The sequence below is a fragment of the Hemibagrus wyckioides genome, linkage group LG06 (genome assembly GCF_019097595.1).
Source record: "Hemibagrus wyckioides isolate EC202008001 linkage group LG06, SWU_Hwy_1.0, whole genome shotgun sequence".
In the NCBI taxonomy this organism is placed as follows: Eukaryota; Metazoa; Chordata; class Actinopteri; order Siluriformes; family Bagridae; genus Hemibagrus; species Hemibagrus wyckioides.
In genome coordinates this window covers 4,139,824-4,155,836 of record NC_080715.1, presented here as the reverse complement: position 1 = coordinate 4,155,836, position 16,013 = coordinate 4,139,824, and the positions used below count along the sequence as shown (strand labels likewise).

Sequence of the window (16,013 nt, the reverse complement as noted above, 5' to 3'; positions counted from 1 at the left end):
GTGTGTGTTCAGAGTGTGTGTGTTGTGTTCAGTGTGTGTGTTCAGAGTGTGTGTTGTGTTCAGTGTGTGTGTTTAGAGTGTGTGTGTGTTCAGTGTGTGTGTTTAGAGTGTGTGTGTGTTCAGAGTGTGTGTGTTGTGTTCAGTGTGTGTGTTTAGAGTGTGTGTGTTGTGTTCAGTGGGTGTGTGTAGAGTGTGTGTGTGTTCAGAGTGTGTGTTGTGTTCAGTGTGTGTGTTCAGAGTGTGTGTTGTGTTCAGTGTGTGTGTTCAGAGTGTGTGTGTTGTGTTCAGTGGGTGTGTGTAGAGTGTGTGTGTGTTCAGAGTGTGTGTTGTGTTCAGTGTGTGTGTTCAGAGTGTGTGTTGTGTTCAGTGTGTGTGTTCAGAGTGTGTGTTGTGTTCAGTGTGTGTGTTCAGAGTGTGTGTGTTGTGTTCAGTGTGTGTGTTCAGAGTGTGTGTGTGTTGTGTTCAGTGGGTGTGTTTAGAGTGTGTGTGTGTTCAGAGTGTGTGTGTAGAGTGTGTGTGTGTTCAGAGTGTGTGTGTTGTGTTCAGTGTGTGTGTTTAGAGTGTGTGTGTAGAGTGTGTGTGTGTTCAGAGTGTGTGTGTTGTGTTCAGTGTGTGTGTTTAGAGTGTGTGTGTAGAGTGTGTGTGTGTTCAGAGTGTGTGTGTTGTGTTCAGTGTGTGTGTTTAGAGTGTGTGTGTGTTCAGCAGTATATTTTCATCCCCTGGAGTTCTGGAAGTGAATGTTGTGTAGTGAAGAAATCAGAAGCAGTCGGATCTCAAAAAAATAGAGTTTAATGTTCGTGTGCTGTATAAGAAATTAAATATATTAGTGTTTACAAAACAAGAGGTGATGCATGACTACTGCATAATATCCTAATCATCAACTCAGTGACTTACCACAGCCACAAGAACAAAGCATCTAATGATTAAAAAACAACAACACAAAAACCTTTCATCCCACAGTCCTGAACACACGACACACATGACGCATGACACACGACACACTACACACACTCTTCCCTTTTCCACCAGACGAGACCAGAGCGCTGTCTTTAAAGGACAGAAAGCAGAAAAGGGGACAAAAGTAGGAGTTTAGCTATGTTCTGACCTACAGGGAATGGTTTAGCTGCATGTGTTATCAGCATTACTGATAAACTAATCAGATCAAAACGTGTGTGTGTGTTTTCTCTTTTGTTTTGTTTTTTTCCACTTTCACCAACGATGGAAACGTCTCTGAGAAATCTCACCATCTGAATATACATTCATACATACAATCTCCAGGCTGATCACTTTCCGTGCATCAGAGGGGGAAAACACACACACACACACACACACACACAGAAGAATTAATCAAACAAGCTACCAGGCTTAAATGCTGGGTTCGAATGCAGGTGTAAAAAAAATAAGAAAAAAATAAACAGGACCTGGATCAGGTGTACTCAGGTGTCAGAAATAAAGGGTACTAACAGTACCTCTCCATGTCGAGGTGAGGGTACCGTTACGTGTACACTTTTTCTAGGTGGTGTGTGATGATACGTCGATCAGGTGTAGGATTAGGTACGCTTCTCAGAAAAATATCCTCAAAAAGGATGAGTACTAAAGTACACACCAGCCTCGAGAGTACCGTTTAGTACCCTGGTTTCTTTCTGCTTATTTTCTGTTTACATTACTATAACCTCAATTGTTGCGTTATGAACTAAGGCGAAATGAGTGTAAGCCACCGCAGTGAGATTAAAGACAGAAATACACCAACGTCCAGATCAGGGGTGCCAATACATTTTAAAACCCACTGGATTGTGCCCAGGAACATGCGTTTATAGGTAATTATTTATACGTAATTATTTTATATCAATTATGCGCACGCACCAAGAGAACATCACCTACATGTGTGATATCTGCATATTACCCCCCACCCCCTTTACATTTTCTCAGGATATGCATAAAAAGGACTTCAATTAAAACATCCCATAATATTCAAGTAAGGAGGGGGAAAAAAAAGTCAACTTAATAAAAAAGTTGTGATTGCATAAGTATTCGCCCCTGTTAGCTGGTTTGGTTACTAGGGATGGAACGAGCTACTGAAATTGAAATACTGAATCGAATGAAATGAATCAATTAAAACGAATCAATTCTATGAATGTCAATTTCACTTGTAACTCTGATGCTTTTAAAACTTCGACTATATTTCAACAAATGAAACCGAATTACTGAATCAAATAAAACGAATCAATTGAAATGAATCAAATCGATTCATTCCAGTTGATTCGTTTCCTCTGATTCAGCATTTCCATTTCACTTGTAAATCTGATGCTTTTGAAACTTCGAATCGATTAATTTTAACAAATGAGACTGAAATTCTGAATTGAATAAAATGAATCAATTGAAATGAATTGAACTTATTGTATCGTAGCAGACATGGTTAAGATATCATACTGAGTCAGAGAGTCAACATTTTATTTAGCTGGATAATGATCGATTATGTTTCTTTCGCATTTTGTCTGGAGATAATTGCTTTCTTTTGTCACTTTAAAACCAGTTGGAGGAACATTTAGTGATTAGAACCTCTATTGTATGTTTGACACCCCTGACTGAACCCTCTCAGTGTGTGTGTGTGTGTGTGTTAACACTGAAAACGATTCCCCATTCATCATTGATCAACACACATCTAAAATCCCACCAGATCAATCACAATGACTCAGATGACTGGATTGGAGTTGAGTTGAAAAGTTTGTGCCCCTCATGGTTTTTCTGTCAACTTGTTTCTGATCTTTTTTCTTTTAAGATTTTCTCATCCTTTTATTTTTATTCATAGTATTCTTTCAGTTGACAAGATAATGAGATTTTTCCCTACGCTATTGGGGAAAAAAAAGAGTACTAAACAGAACTGGTTATTGTTGCTGGTCTGGTTCCCTGAACCTTTTGTACCTGAACCATTCACATGGATATTCTGCACCTTTAAAAACAAAATTTAAGGTGGATAAATCTGACAAATGTAGCAATTCAGTACTCAGTACATTTCAGTACAGTTCAGCATTCTGTCCAGTTCATTACGATTCAGTACACAGTACATTTCAGGACAATTCAGTACTCAGTACAGTTCAGTACAATTCAGTACTCTTCAGTACTCTGTACAATTCAGTACTCAGTACAGTTTAGTACAATTCAGTACTCAGTACAATTCAGTACTCAGTACAGTTCAGTACAATTCAGTACAGTTTACTACAATTCAGTACTCAGTACAGTTCAGTACTCTTCAGTACAATTCAGTACTCAGTATAGTTCAGTACAATTCAGTACAGTTTACTACAATTCAGTACTCAGTACAATTCAGTACTCAGTACAGTTTACTACAATTCAGTACTCAGTACATTTCAGGACAATTCAGTACTCAGTACAGTTTAGTACAATTCAGTACTCAGTACAGTTCAGTACAATTCAGTACTCAGTACATTTTAGGACAATTCAGTACTCTGTACAGTTCAGTACAATTCAGTACACTTTTTTTCAGAATGTGGAAGAAACAAAAACATAAAGTCATTAATCAAATCTCCAGACCTGAGCTGAGTTTCCTGTAAGCACCACAGGACAAAGATCATTGCTGAAAAAAGGTAGAGCATCACACTAAACTCTCTCTCTCTCTCTCTCTCTCTCTCTCTCTCTCTCTCTCCTATTTATGATTTTCAGAAACCCTTTTAAGAAGATTTAAGGAAAGACTTTAACACCAAGGCTCTGAAATCTGTTCATTAAATCTGTGTTTCTGGGACAGAGATTAGAGATGTTTATATATAGATATATGACAAACAGAAAAAAACAATGTGTGAAACCCAGTACCGAAGGGTGCACAAACTTTCGCTCAACCAAAACCATATCCTCTTAGTCACGTCCGAAAAAAGAACCAAATAAAAGGAGGTTAGAAAATGGCACTTAAATGAAGAAAGGTTTGCATAATCATATAAAAATAAAGAGTACAGATCATTTCTCCACCTGGACATGAGGATCAGTCGGTTATTCTCACAGAGGTATTCATTAAACACACACACACACAAACACACACACACACACACACACGACTGTGGGAAACCTGATTTTTTTTTTTTTTTTTACAGGGAAAACCTACAGCATGAGCTGAAAGGATGATAAAAAAGTGATGGAAAAGATGAAAGTTGTATCAAAAAAATGCATTTTAAAGTCCAACACTAGTGCATATAAGTTACATGAGTTACACCAGCTGAATCTAAGACTATTCTAACACTATTACACTACACACTGTACAGTAAACACACACACACTGCGTTTTATTAACAACAGCTAGTTGGTATTGCTCTACTATTTACTACACACTTGGTATTTTACGCTTTACACTACAACACGTACACACACCGACGTTCGCTTTGTAGCGTTCTCGCTAACAAGCTCCAGAACACGTTAAAAAATTCTCAGCGACTGTCGCTAAACACTGAACCTGCTGTTTTTAAAACAAGTGATATCTGCCTGCTCGTGTTTATTATTATTATTAGTTGGTTTTGTCGTTTCAGTTTTTCCAAAGTATAAATAAACGAGTCATGTAAACCGCCCTGAGTAAGATAATAAAGCATGTTTACTTACTAAGATGGCGTCAAACCTGCGCAGTTTCCTCACGTTCACACCGGCGAGAGACGGACTGACCGGTGAGTGGTCAATTTTCTGTTAAAATTCGATGCAAAGAATCCAAACGATTCCTCAAACCTGACCAAAGCTAATCGTCAGAGAGCTAACCTAGCAAGAGAGCGGTAGTCAGTGATGCTAAGATCCTGAGTGCAGTTTGAATTCGAATCAAATTTGAATTTGAATGCTAACCTAGCAAGAGAGGGTAGTTAAAGAAGCTAGCTACCTTGTGAGTGAGAGCTAACTTAGCTCTTAGTTAATGAAGCTAACCTCCTGAGTGAGACCTGAATTTAAAGCTAACCTGGCAAGAGAAGATGAATACTCAAACTAACCTTGTGAGTGAAAGCTAATCTAGGAAAAGAGCGGCAAATAACCAAGCTAACGACCTCACAAATGAATGCTAACGTAGAAAGGAAGCTAAGACACTGTTTAATAGTCCTATAGGACTTGAGTATTAGGTAAGTGACTTCATCCTCATTAGAGCGGTGATCAAGTCAAAGACCAGGATTAGGTCTTAGAGTCGATAATAACTAGCTAGCAGACGAGAATTAGCAAATTAGTGAATGAAAGGAAACGTAGCGAGTGAGAGTTCGCACGTGACATGACACGGAGCCTTAAAACAACATATCTTTCTTATTATTTTCTGTTTGACGCAGAAGAAAGACGGCACTTCCTGTCACATGTTCAGAGGCTTCATGATGAAAATAGCTAGTACAATTAGCTAGCATGAAACCACGACTGAAACGTTGCTCGCTAACAATAGTTAGCTAGCAATTGTAAAACTAACAATAGCCTTACAGATATATAAACACAGGTCAGGCCACGCCCACAGGCGAGACTCTGAGCTCTTGCTAGTGTGAACGTACGGTTAACAAGCGCGGTCTTTCTTCCTCTCATGAGCTTCAGATCTGACCACGAGATTTTCTACATCGGTTCTGTTCCTCAACCTGATCCAGATGTTCCTCAGCCATAAAATTCTCTTTGTGCTTATCTTGTGAATAATTCGATGTCTGGAACGTTGTGAAACGACATGCATTCATTTAGATACACACACACACACACACACACACACACACACACTGTATTTAAATAACATCTTAACATTTTCCACATATCAACAAATGTATGTACAACCAGCGGACGTTACGGTCCACGCCAGGGCAAGAGACAGAGAGACAGAGAGAGAGAGAAGGGGAGGGGGGTTGCGTTTACAGTCATCGACAATACAAAGTTATGCTAATCTATTCAGGGAAGAAAATAAGGACTCTAGGTGCTTTGGCAAAAAAAAAGAAAAAAGAAAAGAAGATTAAAAACGAAAAAATAAAGGAAATCTGAGGCAACGTTGGTTATTAAGGCTCTACTGTAGTTGTGCTCCTTTAGTATTCACTGACAGACGACTGTTCACCATCATGCAGTCAAAATAAACAGAAAAAAACAAGAAAGAAGAAAACTAAATGGAAATCAGCGCGGAGGTCTGCTCTGCTATCTGGAGTCCTCAGGTTCACATTTGATGGTCTTCTTTTCGGAGAGGTTGAGAGCGCGGGGACTCGCCTCGCCTCCGCTTCCGTTCTCTGAAGAATAAAAAGACAGAACAGATTTTTAGCGCGAGGGAAGAGTCCTCAAATCCGCTCGAGAATATTTAGTCGAATCTGGTGATTCATTTTCATTTATATCGTTCATATCCTGTATAATTAATGAGGGAAAAGCTAACCTGAAAACATGCTAGCTAATCTAGTGAGAAAATAGAAAAGAAGGAGGATGCTAACTAGCAAATGAAGGCTAATTTGTGATGACTACTAGCTCAGAATGACTACTGAGTTGTGGCTAAGCTAGCTAAAACCTGAGTGAGTAAAAACAGTGAAATAAGTAACCTAGAGGCTGAAAGCTTATTAGCTTTAAACAAACAAGCTAGCTGAAGCAAAGCTGAGGAAGAGAAAAAAAATTAGCAAGTGAACGTTAACCTTACGAGTGAAAGCTCACTACTGAGTTAAAGCTAACCTGGAAAGCTATCTAAAGAGTGAAAGATAACTATTAAGTGAAAGCTTACTAGCATCAATTAAAGCAGCCAGCTAAAGCTAACCTAGCAAGAGAAATAGAATTAGCGAGTGTATGTTGAACTAGCTAATAGCTAACTAGCAAATGAAAGTTCATATGTGAGAGAAAGTTAAACTAGCGAATGAAAGCTAAACTGTGTTAAGCTGCTGTATAACTACAGTGGTGAGATTTCTGGAGTGAAATGGAAGGCGGAGTCATGGACAGCTGGCTGGCAATCAAGCAAGCTCATTATAATATTAGGCCACACCCACATCATATCAAATATTGTGTTATTTTTTTATCATTCAAAAGATGTTTAAGACGTTTAATACACTGCAGAAGTATTTTTTACATGTAGTTGTTTGGATGTTTACACACACACACACACACGCACACACACCTGTGGCGGCTGCTGCCTTGCTCTCCATGCTGGCTTGGTGATGTCTCTTCAGCTCATTGGCCAGTTGTTTTCCTAGAGGCGTGTCTCCATCTGAAGCTCCGCCTCTTTGTCCTGTCACTCGCAGATTCAGTGGCCTCTCACCTACATGAGCACACACACACACACACACAAACTAAATAATGTGGCATTAAACACTCCCCACCCTGTACTGCATTACTGTGAACACCACGGCCATATCTGCTTCAACACATCCACCTAGCAACATCGTCAACAACAACAACAACAGCTCAATCCATCAAACCCTACACACGTAAGCTGCTGATCTCCGTACCATCTCAAAGAACCTTTCCATTTTGTTAGAACAGAACAGACACTGAGAAATGACCTGAGGGCAAAGCAGAGTAACACACACACACACACACACAGGTTGTGTGCATTTTGAAAGCTTTGTGATGCAGATGTGAGGCATTAAAACCACGTTAGGGAGCAAAGAGAACTTAAAATACCTGCATTCAGATTTACCCCTTCAAATAGATTTATTTTTAGCCAGAGAAAGAGAGAGAGACAGAGAGAGAGGCAGACAGGCAGACAGACAGACAAACAGATAGATAGATAGATAGATAGATAGATAGATAGATAGATAGATAGATAGATAGATAGATAGATAGACAGGCAGAGAGTGATAGACAGGCAGACAGAGACAGACAGACAGACAGACAGAAAGGCAGACAGACAGACAGACAGACAGACAAACAGAAATAGACAGACAGAAAGGCAGACAGACAGACAAAGATACACAGACAGACAGACAGACAGACAGACAGATAGATAGATAGACAGATAGATAGATAGAAAATCACATTTATATTTGGAGCATTCATTACTGTACTATAATTATAATTATTATTGTTGCTGCTATAGATATAAACACACACACACACATACACACACCAATACTGATGTGAGACAGATGTTACACCATTAAGAGCTCCATCTGAAAGCTTCATACAGAGAGGTTTTAATGGAGGAAAGTCGGCACAGAGGCGAGAGATCCTCACACAAAAAGACCATCAGCTGAACAAAGCGCTAACGCTACATCATTAACACGCGCAATCATACAGACCATCAGCTGAACAAAGTGCTAACGCTACATCATTAACACACACAATCATACAGACCATCAGCTGAACAAAGCGCTAACGCTACATCATTAACACACACAATCATACAGACCATCAGCTGAACAAAGCGCTAACGCTACATCATTAACACACACAATCATACAGACCATCAGCTAAACAAAGTGCTAACGCTACATCATTAACACACACAATCATACAGACCATCAGCTAAACAAAGTGCTAACGCTACATCATTAACACACACAATCATACAGACCATCAGCTAAACAAAGTGCTAACGCTACATCATTAACACACACAATCATACAGACCATCAGCTGAACAAAGCGCTAACGCTACATCATTAACACACACAATCATACAGACCATCAGCTGAACAAAGCGCTAACGCTACATCATTAACACGCGCAATCATACAAACCATCAGCTGAACAAAGTGCTAACGCTACATCATTAACACACGCAATCATACAGACCATCAGCTGAACAAAGCGCTAACGCTACATCATTAACACGCGCAATCATACAGACCATCAGCTGAACAAAGTGCTAACGCTACATCATTAACACACACAATCATACAGACCATCAGCTGAACAAAGCGCTAACGCTACATCATTAACACACACAATCATACAGACCATCAGCTAAACAAAGCGCTAACGCTACATCATTAACACACACAATCATACAGTTTCCCTCTGTGTGTACTGACTTTAGAGCTGCTCGTATCAGTCACCTGACACCTTTCACATCGTTATTTCATCATCTTTTACCGTCGCATTCATTCATACACCGAGAACCAAGAAAACTCCTGCAAAACTATACATTCCTGTAGGAGCACAGAGGCCACGCCCCTTTTCTGAGAAGTTTCTAGAATGTATTTAAAAAAAAAATACTTATAATGAGTTTCCAGATTCTCTGGTTTCCGCCCACAAAAACACACCAGTAGGTGGATTGGCTATTCTAAATTGCCCCTAGGTGTGTGTGTGTGTTTCATTTTCTACTTCTCACCGCACCCTTTCCATTCCTCTCCCTTATCTCTCACTTCCTCCCCCTCTCTTCTCCCTCCTCATTTCTCTCTCTCTCTCTGCACATCTCGCACGCCCACTCAAAGTGCATGCTGGGATATGAGGAGGCAGAGTGCATGCTGGGATATGAGGAGGCAGGGGGAGGTGATGAAGAAGGGATTCAACAGAATGAGGTGGAAGAGAGATCTGTTCACACACTGCGCTGGGCAGCGGGAAACTCCCTCAACAACCATCACCAAGATCATACACACACACACACACACACACACACTAACACTCTAAAAGTGACCACACACACACACACACACACACACACTCTGACACTGACCACACACACAAAGAGGCTGAAAGACTTACTCAGTAGTGCAGAATAATTTATGATAATAATAATAATAATAAGAAGAAGAGTTTTAATCCCATGGCAAATTATAAGACCTCAGGAAAAAAACTGTGAGTCTTCACAAGTCCAGTTCCTCCTAAACAGCTTCAATCTCCAAACGAATGAAGGTTCCCCAAGCATCTACACACACAACTATGTAAAACTCTTGGAACCACACAGACACCATCAGTCAGAAAAAAGAGGCGCAAATGAACCTCCAGGGATGAATGAAGATCATCAAGAACTGGGTGAAGGAGCTCGAGGCATCAGGTGCCACAGATGTACACACAGAGACCTCCACCATGGCCTGAAAAGCAGCCATGAAAGCAAGGAGGCTTCTGGAGGAGTTTTCTCTGCTCAGATGAATCGAACCCGCATCTGTTAGACTGTAATGGTCAGCACTATGCATGAAGGAGAAAAGGGCGGGGCTTTTAATCCCTGCTCTAAAGCATGGTGGTGTTAGCACACCGCTGTGGGGGCGGGGTTTAGTCAGAACACAGACTGGTGAGGATGGATGACATCACGTGGAAGGATGATTATCTACAGAAAATGACACAATACTGTAATAACTAAAAAATAACTAGAAATATTATTGAAAAATAGCATTTTGAAATGCTTAAAAGCATTTAATATTACATAATAATATTAACATAATATTAGTATAAATATTTCAAATTTCAGATTTTTTATAGCATTTCAAGATTATTTTTGCATTTTTATTTATTTGTTTTAAATAATAGCACTTCATATTATTGTTTATTATTATTATTATTATGAATAAAATAATAAATAAAATATAATCATCATCATCATGATTATTATTATTATTATTATTATTATTATTATTAATAAAAACAACAACAATAATAATAATAATAGTAATAATAATAATTATGATGATGATGATGATTATTATTATTATTATTATTATTATATTTTAAATAGTCAAACAACTGCAAACAAATTAATTAGTTACTTTTTAACTTTTTAAATCACATTTTCCTCCCAAGCTTTCCGCCCACTTCACTAGTTCTTAATTTTAATTACACTTTCTGTTAAAAAACAAAATTATTAAAGTTTTCTCCATTGATTCTCATGAAGGGCGCCATTACTTATGGACCTGCAGATAAGCGCTCCTAATAAACTAGCGGCTCAGTGTCATGTTTGAGGTTCGTAGGCAGGAAGGATTCTGAGCGGTTTTGAGGTTTTGCGGTGGTCAAGCACTGACCTCGGGTCATCACTCCACCACGGGGTGTAAACCCGAGGACGGGATTTTTCACCATTTTTAAAAAAATCATGGTGGCTTTTCAGAACTGTGATTCCAGATGTGAGATTATGAGTGAAACCCAGCGTTTACTGTTCCTCACAACTCCACCTCCACCCAACCCCCATCATCATCATCATCATCTTCATCATCCTCCTGACTCCCACACGTCCGCCTCCACACACAGCTGCCAAATGAGCCTCGCAGAAATGAAAGAGAAAAACAGAAAGAGAGAGAGAGATGGAGAGAGAGAGAGAGAGAGAGAGAGAGAGACGAAGAAAGAGAGAGCGCAAAAAAAGTGAGGCGCAGGTGATGCAAGCTGCCAAACCATCAGCACCACCACCGACAACAAGAACGACACAACAACAGCTCCTTAACACATCCACTTCAGGTGGGCGTTCCATCAATCCTGACAGATTCCTCCAACGCGCCGGCGCTTTCCGCTGACCCTCGCTTTCACTTCCTTCATTTCTAGGAAATATGTGAAGAATAAAAACTGTGTACCTTCACACACACACACACCTATATAAGCTAGATTAGTAACTGATTAGTGATAACGGGAATTCCTGCTCAGTTCAGTGAATCAGATCTTTTGACTCAGTAAGAGTCGATTCTTTTGACTCCTAAACAAATCACTGCTGTTTTCTCCTAAACTGGACAAGATTTTCTGTTTACTTTCCTTCTAATTTTAGTCTTGGCTAATCCTCCAGACAGCTCTACTCTATCACAGCACATGCTTCCTCCGAGACTCGTGAATCCAGCTACAACGATTTTTTCTAAGACACTCGGAAGAAAGCAGCAATCTACCCTCTTCCGCATACACCGGCTCACAGAAGCCTAGGATTGGCAGCTAACTGGCGGGATGCACCACTCGGTCATGCTAACTTCCGTTCAGATGTGTGGATCATGAGGACAGCTTTCTTTTTCTACATATTTAAGAGAAGAATCCTGCGTTTGGGGTTTTATGAAGTCATTTTCCACAATAAAAGCACATAAACTCCAGAAGCTGCTTCGCAAATATTGTGAAAAAGAAAAGAAAGAAGGATAGTTTGCTTCGTAGTGGAGATATATGGAGATAGATGAATAATGATACAGATACTTGTAATGTAATAAGTAATGCACTTCACTTCTCGTGAGTCGGCTCTCGACTTTCACCTGAAACGCTAACCTCCGATTAGCACAGCACCGTATCGCGTTGACGAGGAAGAGCTGCGATTAATGCTCGAACGAATCACCCTAAACACGGTAACTACCAGGTGAATATTATATTATAGAAATATATAAAAGTGGTGGCTAGATAGATTAGCAAGCCCCGCCCATTTTCCACCCATTCAGAAGATAATGGCAGAAATCTAAATTTCTTTATAAAAGTGATAAAGAAGAGGAAGTGTGTGGGTGGGACTGACCGTGCTGCTCGGCGTGTTTATCGGCACTGCTCTGCACTCCGTTAGCATTAGCGTTAGAGTTAGCATTGTGCGAGTCGCCGTGGTGTTTGAAGGCGCTGGGAGGAACGCGCCACTCCAGAGCCTGTAGCCTGTCCTGCGCCGCTGCATCGTGCAAAATCTCCATCTGTTTAGCCAAGAGACGCTCCAGCTGTACCTGGAACACACACACACACACATTATAAAAAAAGGAAACTCCTGATTAAAGAGAACAAGCAGTCATGTGTTCATTAATCCAGACGTCTCACTGATCATTAGCACCATATGGAAATTTCCAGAAAGAGGACCGGATGTATGGAGGAGAAACGCAGGATCCTGAGGGGATTGATGAGTTTTTATGCAGAAGATTAGAAACAAACACTTTGTACATTTCTCTGCGAACGTAACCGTAGAGAAGCGAAAATATTTCTGAGGTAAATGTTTGGACGGGGCTCATTTTATTATCATCATAAAGTCACGCGATATGCTGTTTTTATTGAGAAATGCCATTCAAAAAAATTATTAAATAATTTTTATATATTTAAATGTTTAAATGATGCTCAGCTGATTGTTTTAAAAACATTAAGGAAACACTTTCATATTTTTTTGTTAAATATATTTTAAAATTTATGATTAAATTGTAATAATTCATGATTTATTTTTAATTAGTATTAAATACATTTTGGTTCAATTTAGAAATGTTTGTGACGTTACACACACACACACACACACAAAACAGACACACACCTGGATGTTTCGTGTGAGTGTTTCCTCTCCCTTGGAGCGAGCCTGATTCAGCTGCTCTCGCAGACTCTCCTGTCGCATATGGATGGCCTGTAGCGCCTCCTGCAGGTCGAAAAAGCCTTCCTGCTGAGAGAAAAACACAAACACGGCTCGGTTACGGAGGACACGTGCAACAGGGATGGAAGGAGTCTCCAGTGTCAGAGCCGAACCTACAACACATCATCGGGGTGGAGTGTGTACTGCTGCTGTAATACACACTGTAGGGAAAGTAGCTATAAATGGATAAAAAAGCATTCTGGAACAGAACTCGTTAATCGTCATTGATTATTTTCCTTCAGAAGAGTTCTATACGATGTGAGCCATGTTCTGTCATGCAACTAAAAGTCAGAGATTGCACATGACTAGGTGTTAATGCTCGGGATGATGAAACACTCACTCACACACACTCACACACACACACACACGTGCTAAACCACTTTAAGGAGGTGTGATCCTGCTCAAGAAGGAGGTTTGCATGACAAGTTTTATCGCTCACTCCAAATTACTCCCGAGGTGAGGCTCCACTTGTCTAATGTTGACACTCAGGTTGCCATGACGATCGAGCACAAAAGACACCTTCTCTCTGTCAGCGTGGGCTGTGTGTGTGTGTGTGTGTGGAGGGTAAAGACACTGGGTTTCTCTCGCTCACTCATAGCTGCAGTAGTGACGCAGGCCCAGGGCGGGGGTGAGGCAGTGAGGCGGTGAGGTGGCGATGATGTCACTGAGACACGCCTCAGCCTTTTGGCTTTTACTGACATCAAAAAAAAAAAATTCAGGGCTTTTTCTTTTCACACATCACTGCTAAGAGACACACTCAGTACACACTCTCCACACTCAGTACACACTCTCCACACTCAGTACACACTCTCCACACTCAGTACACACTCTCCACACTCAATACACACTCAGTACACACTCTCCACACTCAGTACACACTCAGTACACACTCTCCACACTCAGTACACACTCTCCACACTCATTACACACTCTCCACACTCAATACACACTCAGTACACACTCTCCACACTCATTACACACTCTCCACACTCAATACACACTCAGTACACACTCTCCACACTCAGTACACACTCTCCACACTCAGTACACACTCTCCACACTCAGTACACACTCTCCACACTCAGTACACACTCTCCACACTCAGTACACACTCTCCACACTCAATACACACTCTCCACACTCAATACACACTCTCCACACTCAATACACACTCTCCAAACTCAGTACACACTCTCCACACTCAATACACACTCTCCACACTCAATACACACTCTCCACACTCAATACACACTCTCCACACTCAATACACACTCTCCAAACTCAGTACACACTCTCCACACTCAATACACACTCTCCACACTCAGTACACACTCTTCACACTCAGTACACACTCTCCACACTCAATACACACTCTCCACACTCAATACACACTCTCCACACTCAATACACACTCTCCACACTCAATACACACTCTCCAAACTCAGTACACACTCTCCACACTCAATACACACTCTCCACACTCAGTACACACTCTTCACACTCAGTACACACTCTCCACACTCAATACACACTCTCCACACTCAGTACACACTCTCCACACTCAATACACACTCTCCACACTCAATACACACTCTCCACACTCAGTACACACTCTCCACACTCAGTACACACTCTCCACACTCAGTACACACTCTCCACACTCAATACACACTCAGTACACACTCTCCACACTCAATACACACTCTCCACACTCAGTACACACTCTCCACACTCAGTACACACTCTCCACACTCAATACACACTCTCCACACTCAGTACACACTCTCCACACTCAATACACACTCAGTACACACTCTCCACACTCAATACACACTCTCCACACTCAGTACACACTCTACACACTCAGTACACACTCAGTACACACTCAATACACACTCTCCACACTCAGTACACACTCTCCACACTCAGTACACACTCTCCACACTCAATACACACTCAATACACACTCTCCACACTCAGTACACACTCTCCACACTCAATACACACTCTCCACACTCAGTACACACTCTCCACACTCAATACACACTCAGTACACACTCTCCACACTCAGTACACACTCTCCACACTCAATACACACTCAGTACACACTCTCCACACTCAGTACACACTCTCCACACTCAGTACACACTCTCCACACTCAGTACACACTCTCCACACTCAATACACACTCTCCACACTCAATACACACTCTCCACACTCAATACACACTCTCCACACTCAGTATACACTCTCCACACTCAGTACACACTCTCCACACTCAATACACACTCTCCACACTCAGTACACACTCTCCACACTCAGTACACACTCTCCACACTCAGTACACACTCTCCACACTCAGTACACACTCTTCACACTCAGTACACACTCTCCACACTCAATACACACTCTACACACTCAGTACACACTCTCCACACTCAGTACACATTCTCCACACTCAATACACACTCTCCACACTCAATACACACTCTCCACACTCAGTACACACTCTCCACACTCAGTACACACTCTCCACACTCAATACACACTCTACACACTCAGTACACTCAGAACACACACAACACACTCAGTACACACTCTCCACACTCAATACACACTCTACACACTCAGTACACTCAGAACACACACAACACACTCAGTACACACTCTCCACACTCAATACACACTCTCCACACTCAATACACACTCTCCACACTCAATACACACTCTCCACACTCAATACACACTCTCCACACTCAATACACACTCTCCACACTCAGTACACACTCTCCACACTCAGTACACACTCTCCACACTCAATACACACTCTCCACACTCAGTACACACTCTACACACTCAAT

The 16,013-nt window shown here is 41.0% G+C and overlaps 1 protein-coding gene across 2 annotated transcripts in view; it reads right to left on the bottom strand.

Moving 5' to 3' along the window:
- Positions 1-773: 773 nt before the first annotated feature.
- Positions 774-16,013, bottom strand: part of nab1b (NGFI-A binding protein 1b (EGR1 binding protein 1)) — a 40,074-nt gene continuing 24,834 nt past the window's right edge. The window contains exons 5-8 of one of the 2 annotated variants that reach the window (XM_058391912.1): positions 13,060-13,179; positions 12,298-12,490; positions 7,076-7,216; positions 774-6,212 (exon numbers count right to left, since the gene is read on the bottom strand). In XM_058391912.1, the coding sequence (XP_058247895.1) occupies positions 6,124-6,212; positions 7,076-7,216; positions 12,298-12,490; positions 13,060-13,179 (543 nt within the window). In that variant the 3' untranslated portion in view covers positions 774-6,123. Of the gene's footprint in view, positions 6,213-7,075; positions 7,217-12,297; positions 12,491-13,059; positions 13,183-16,013 lie in introns of both variants that reach the window. The other variant, XM_058391911.1, reaches the window with a different exon arrangement.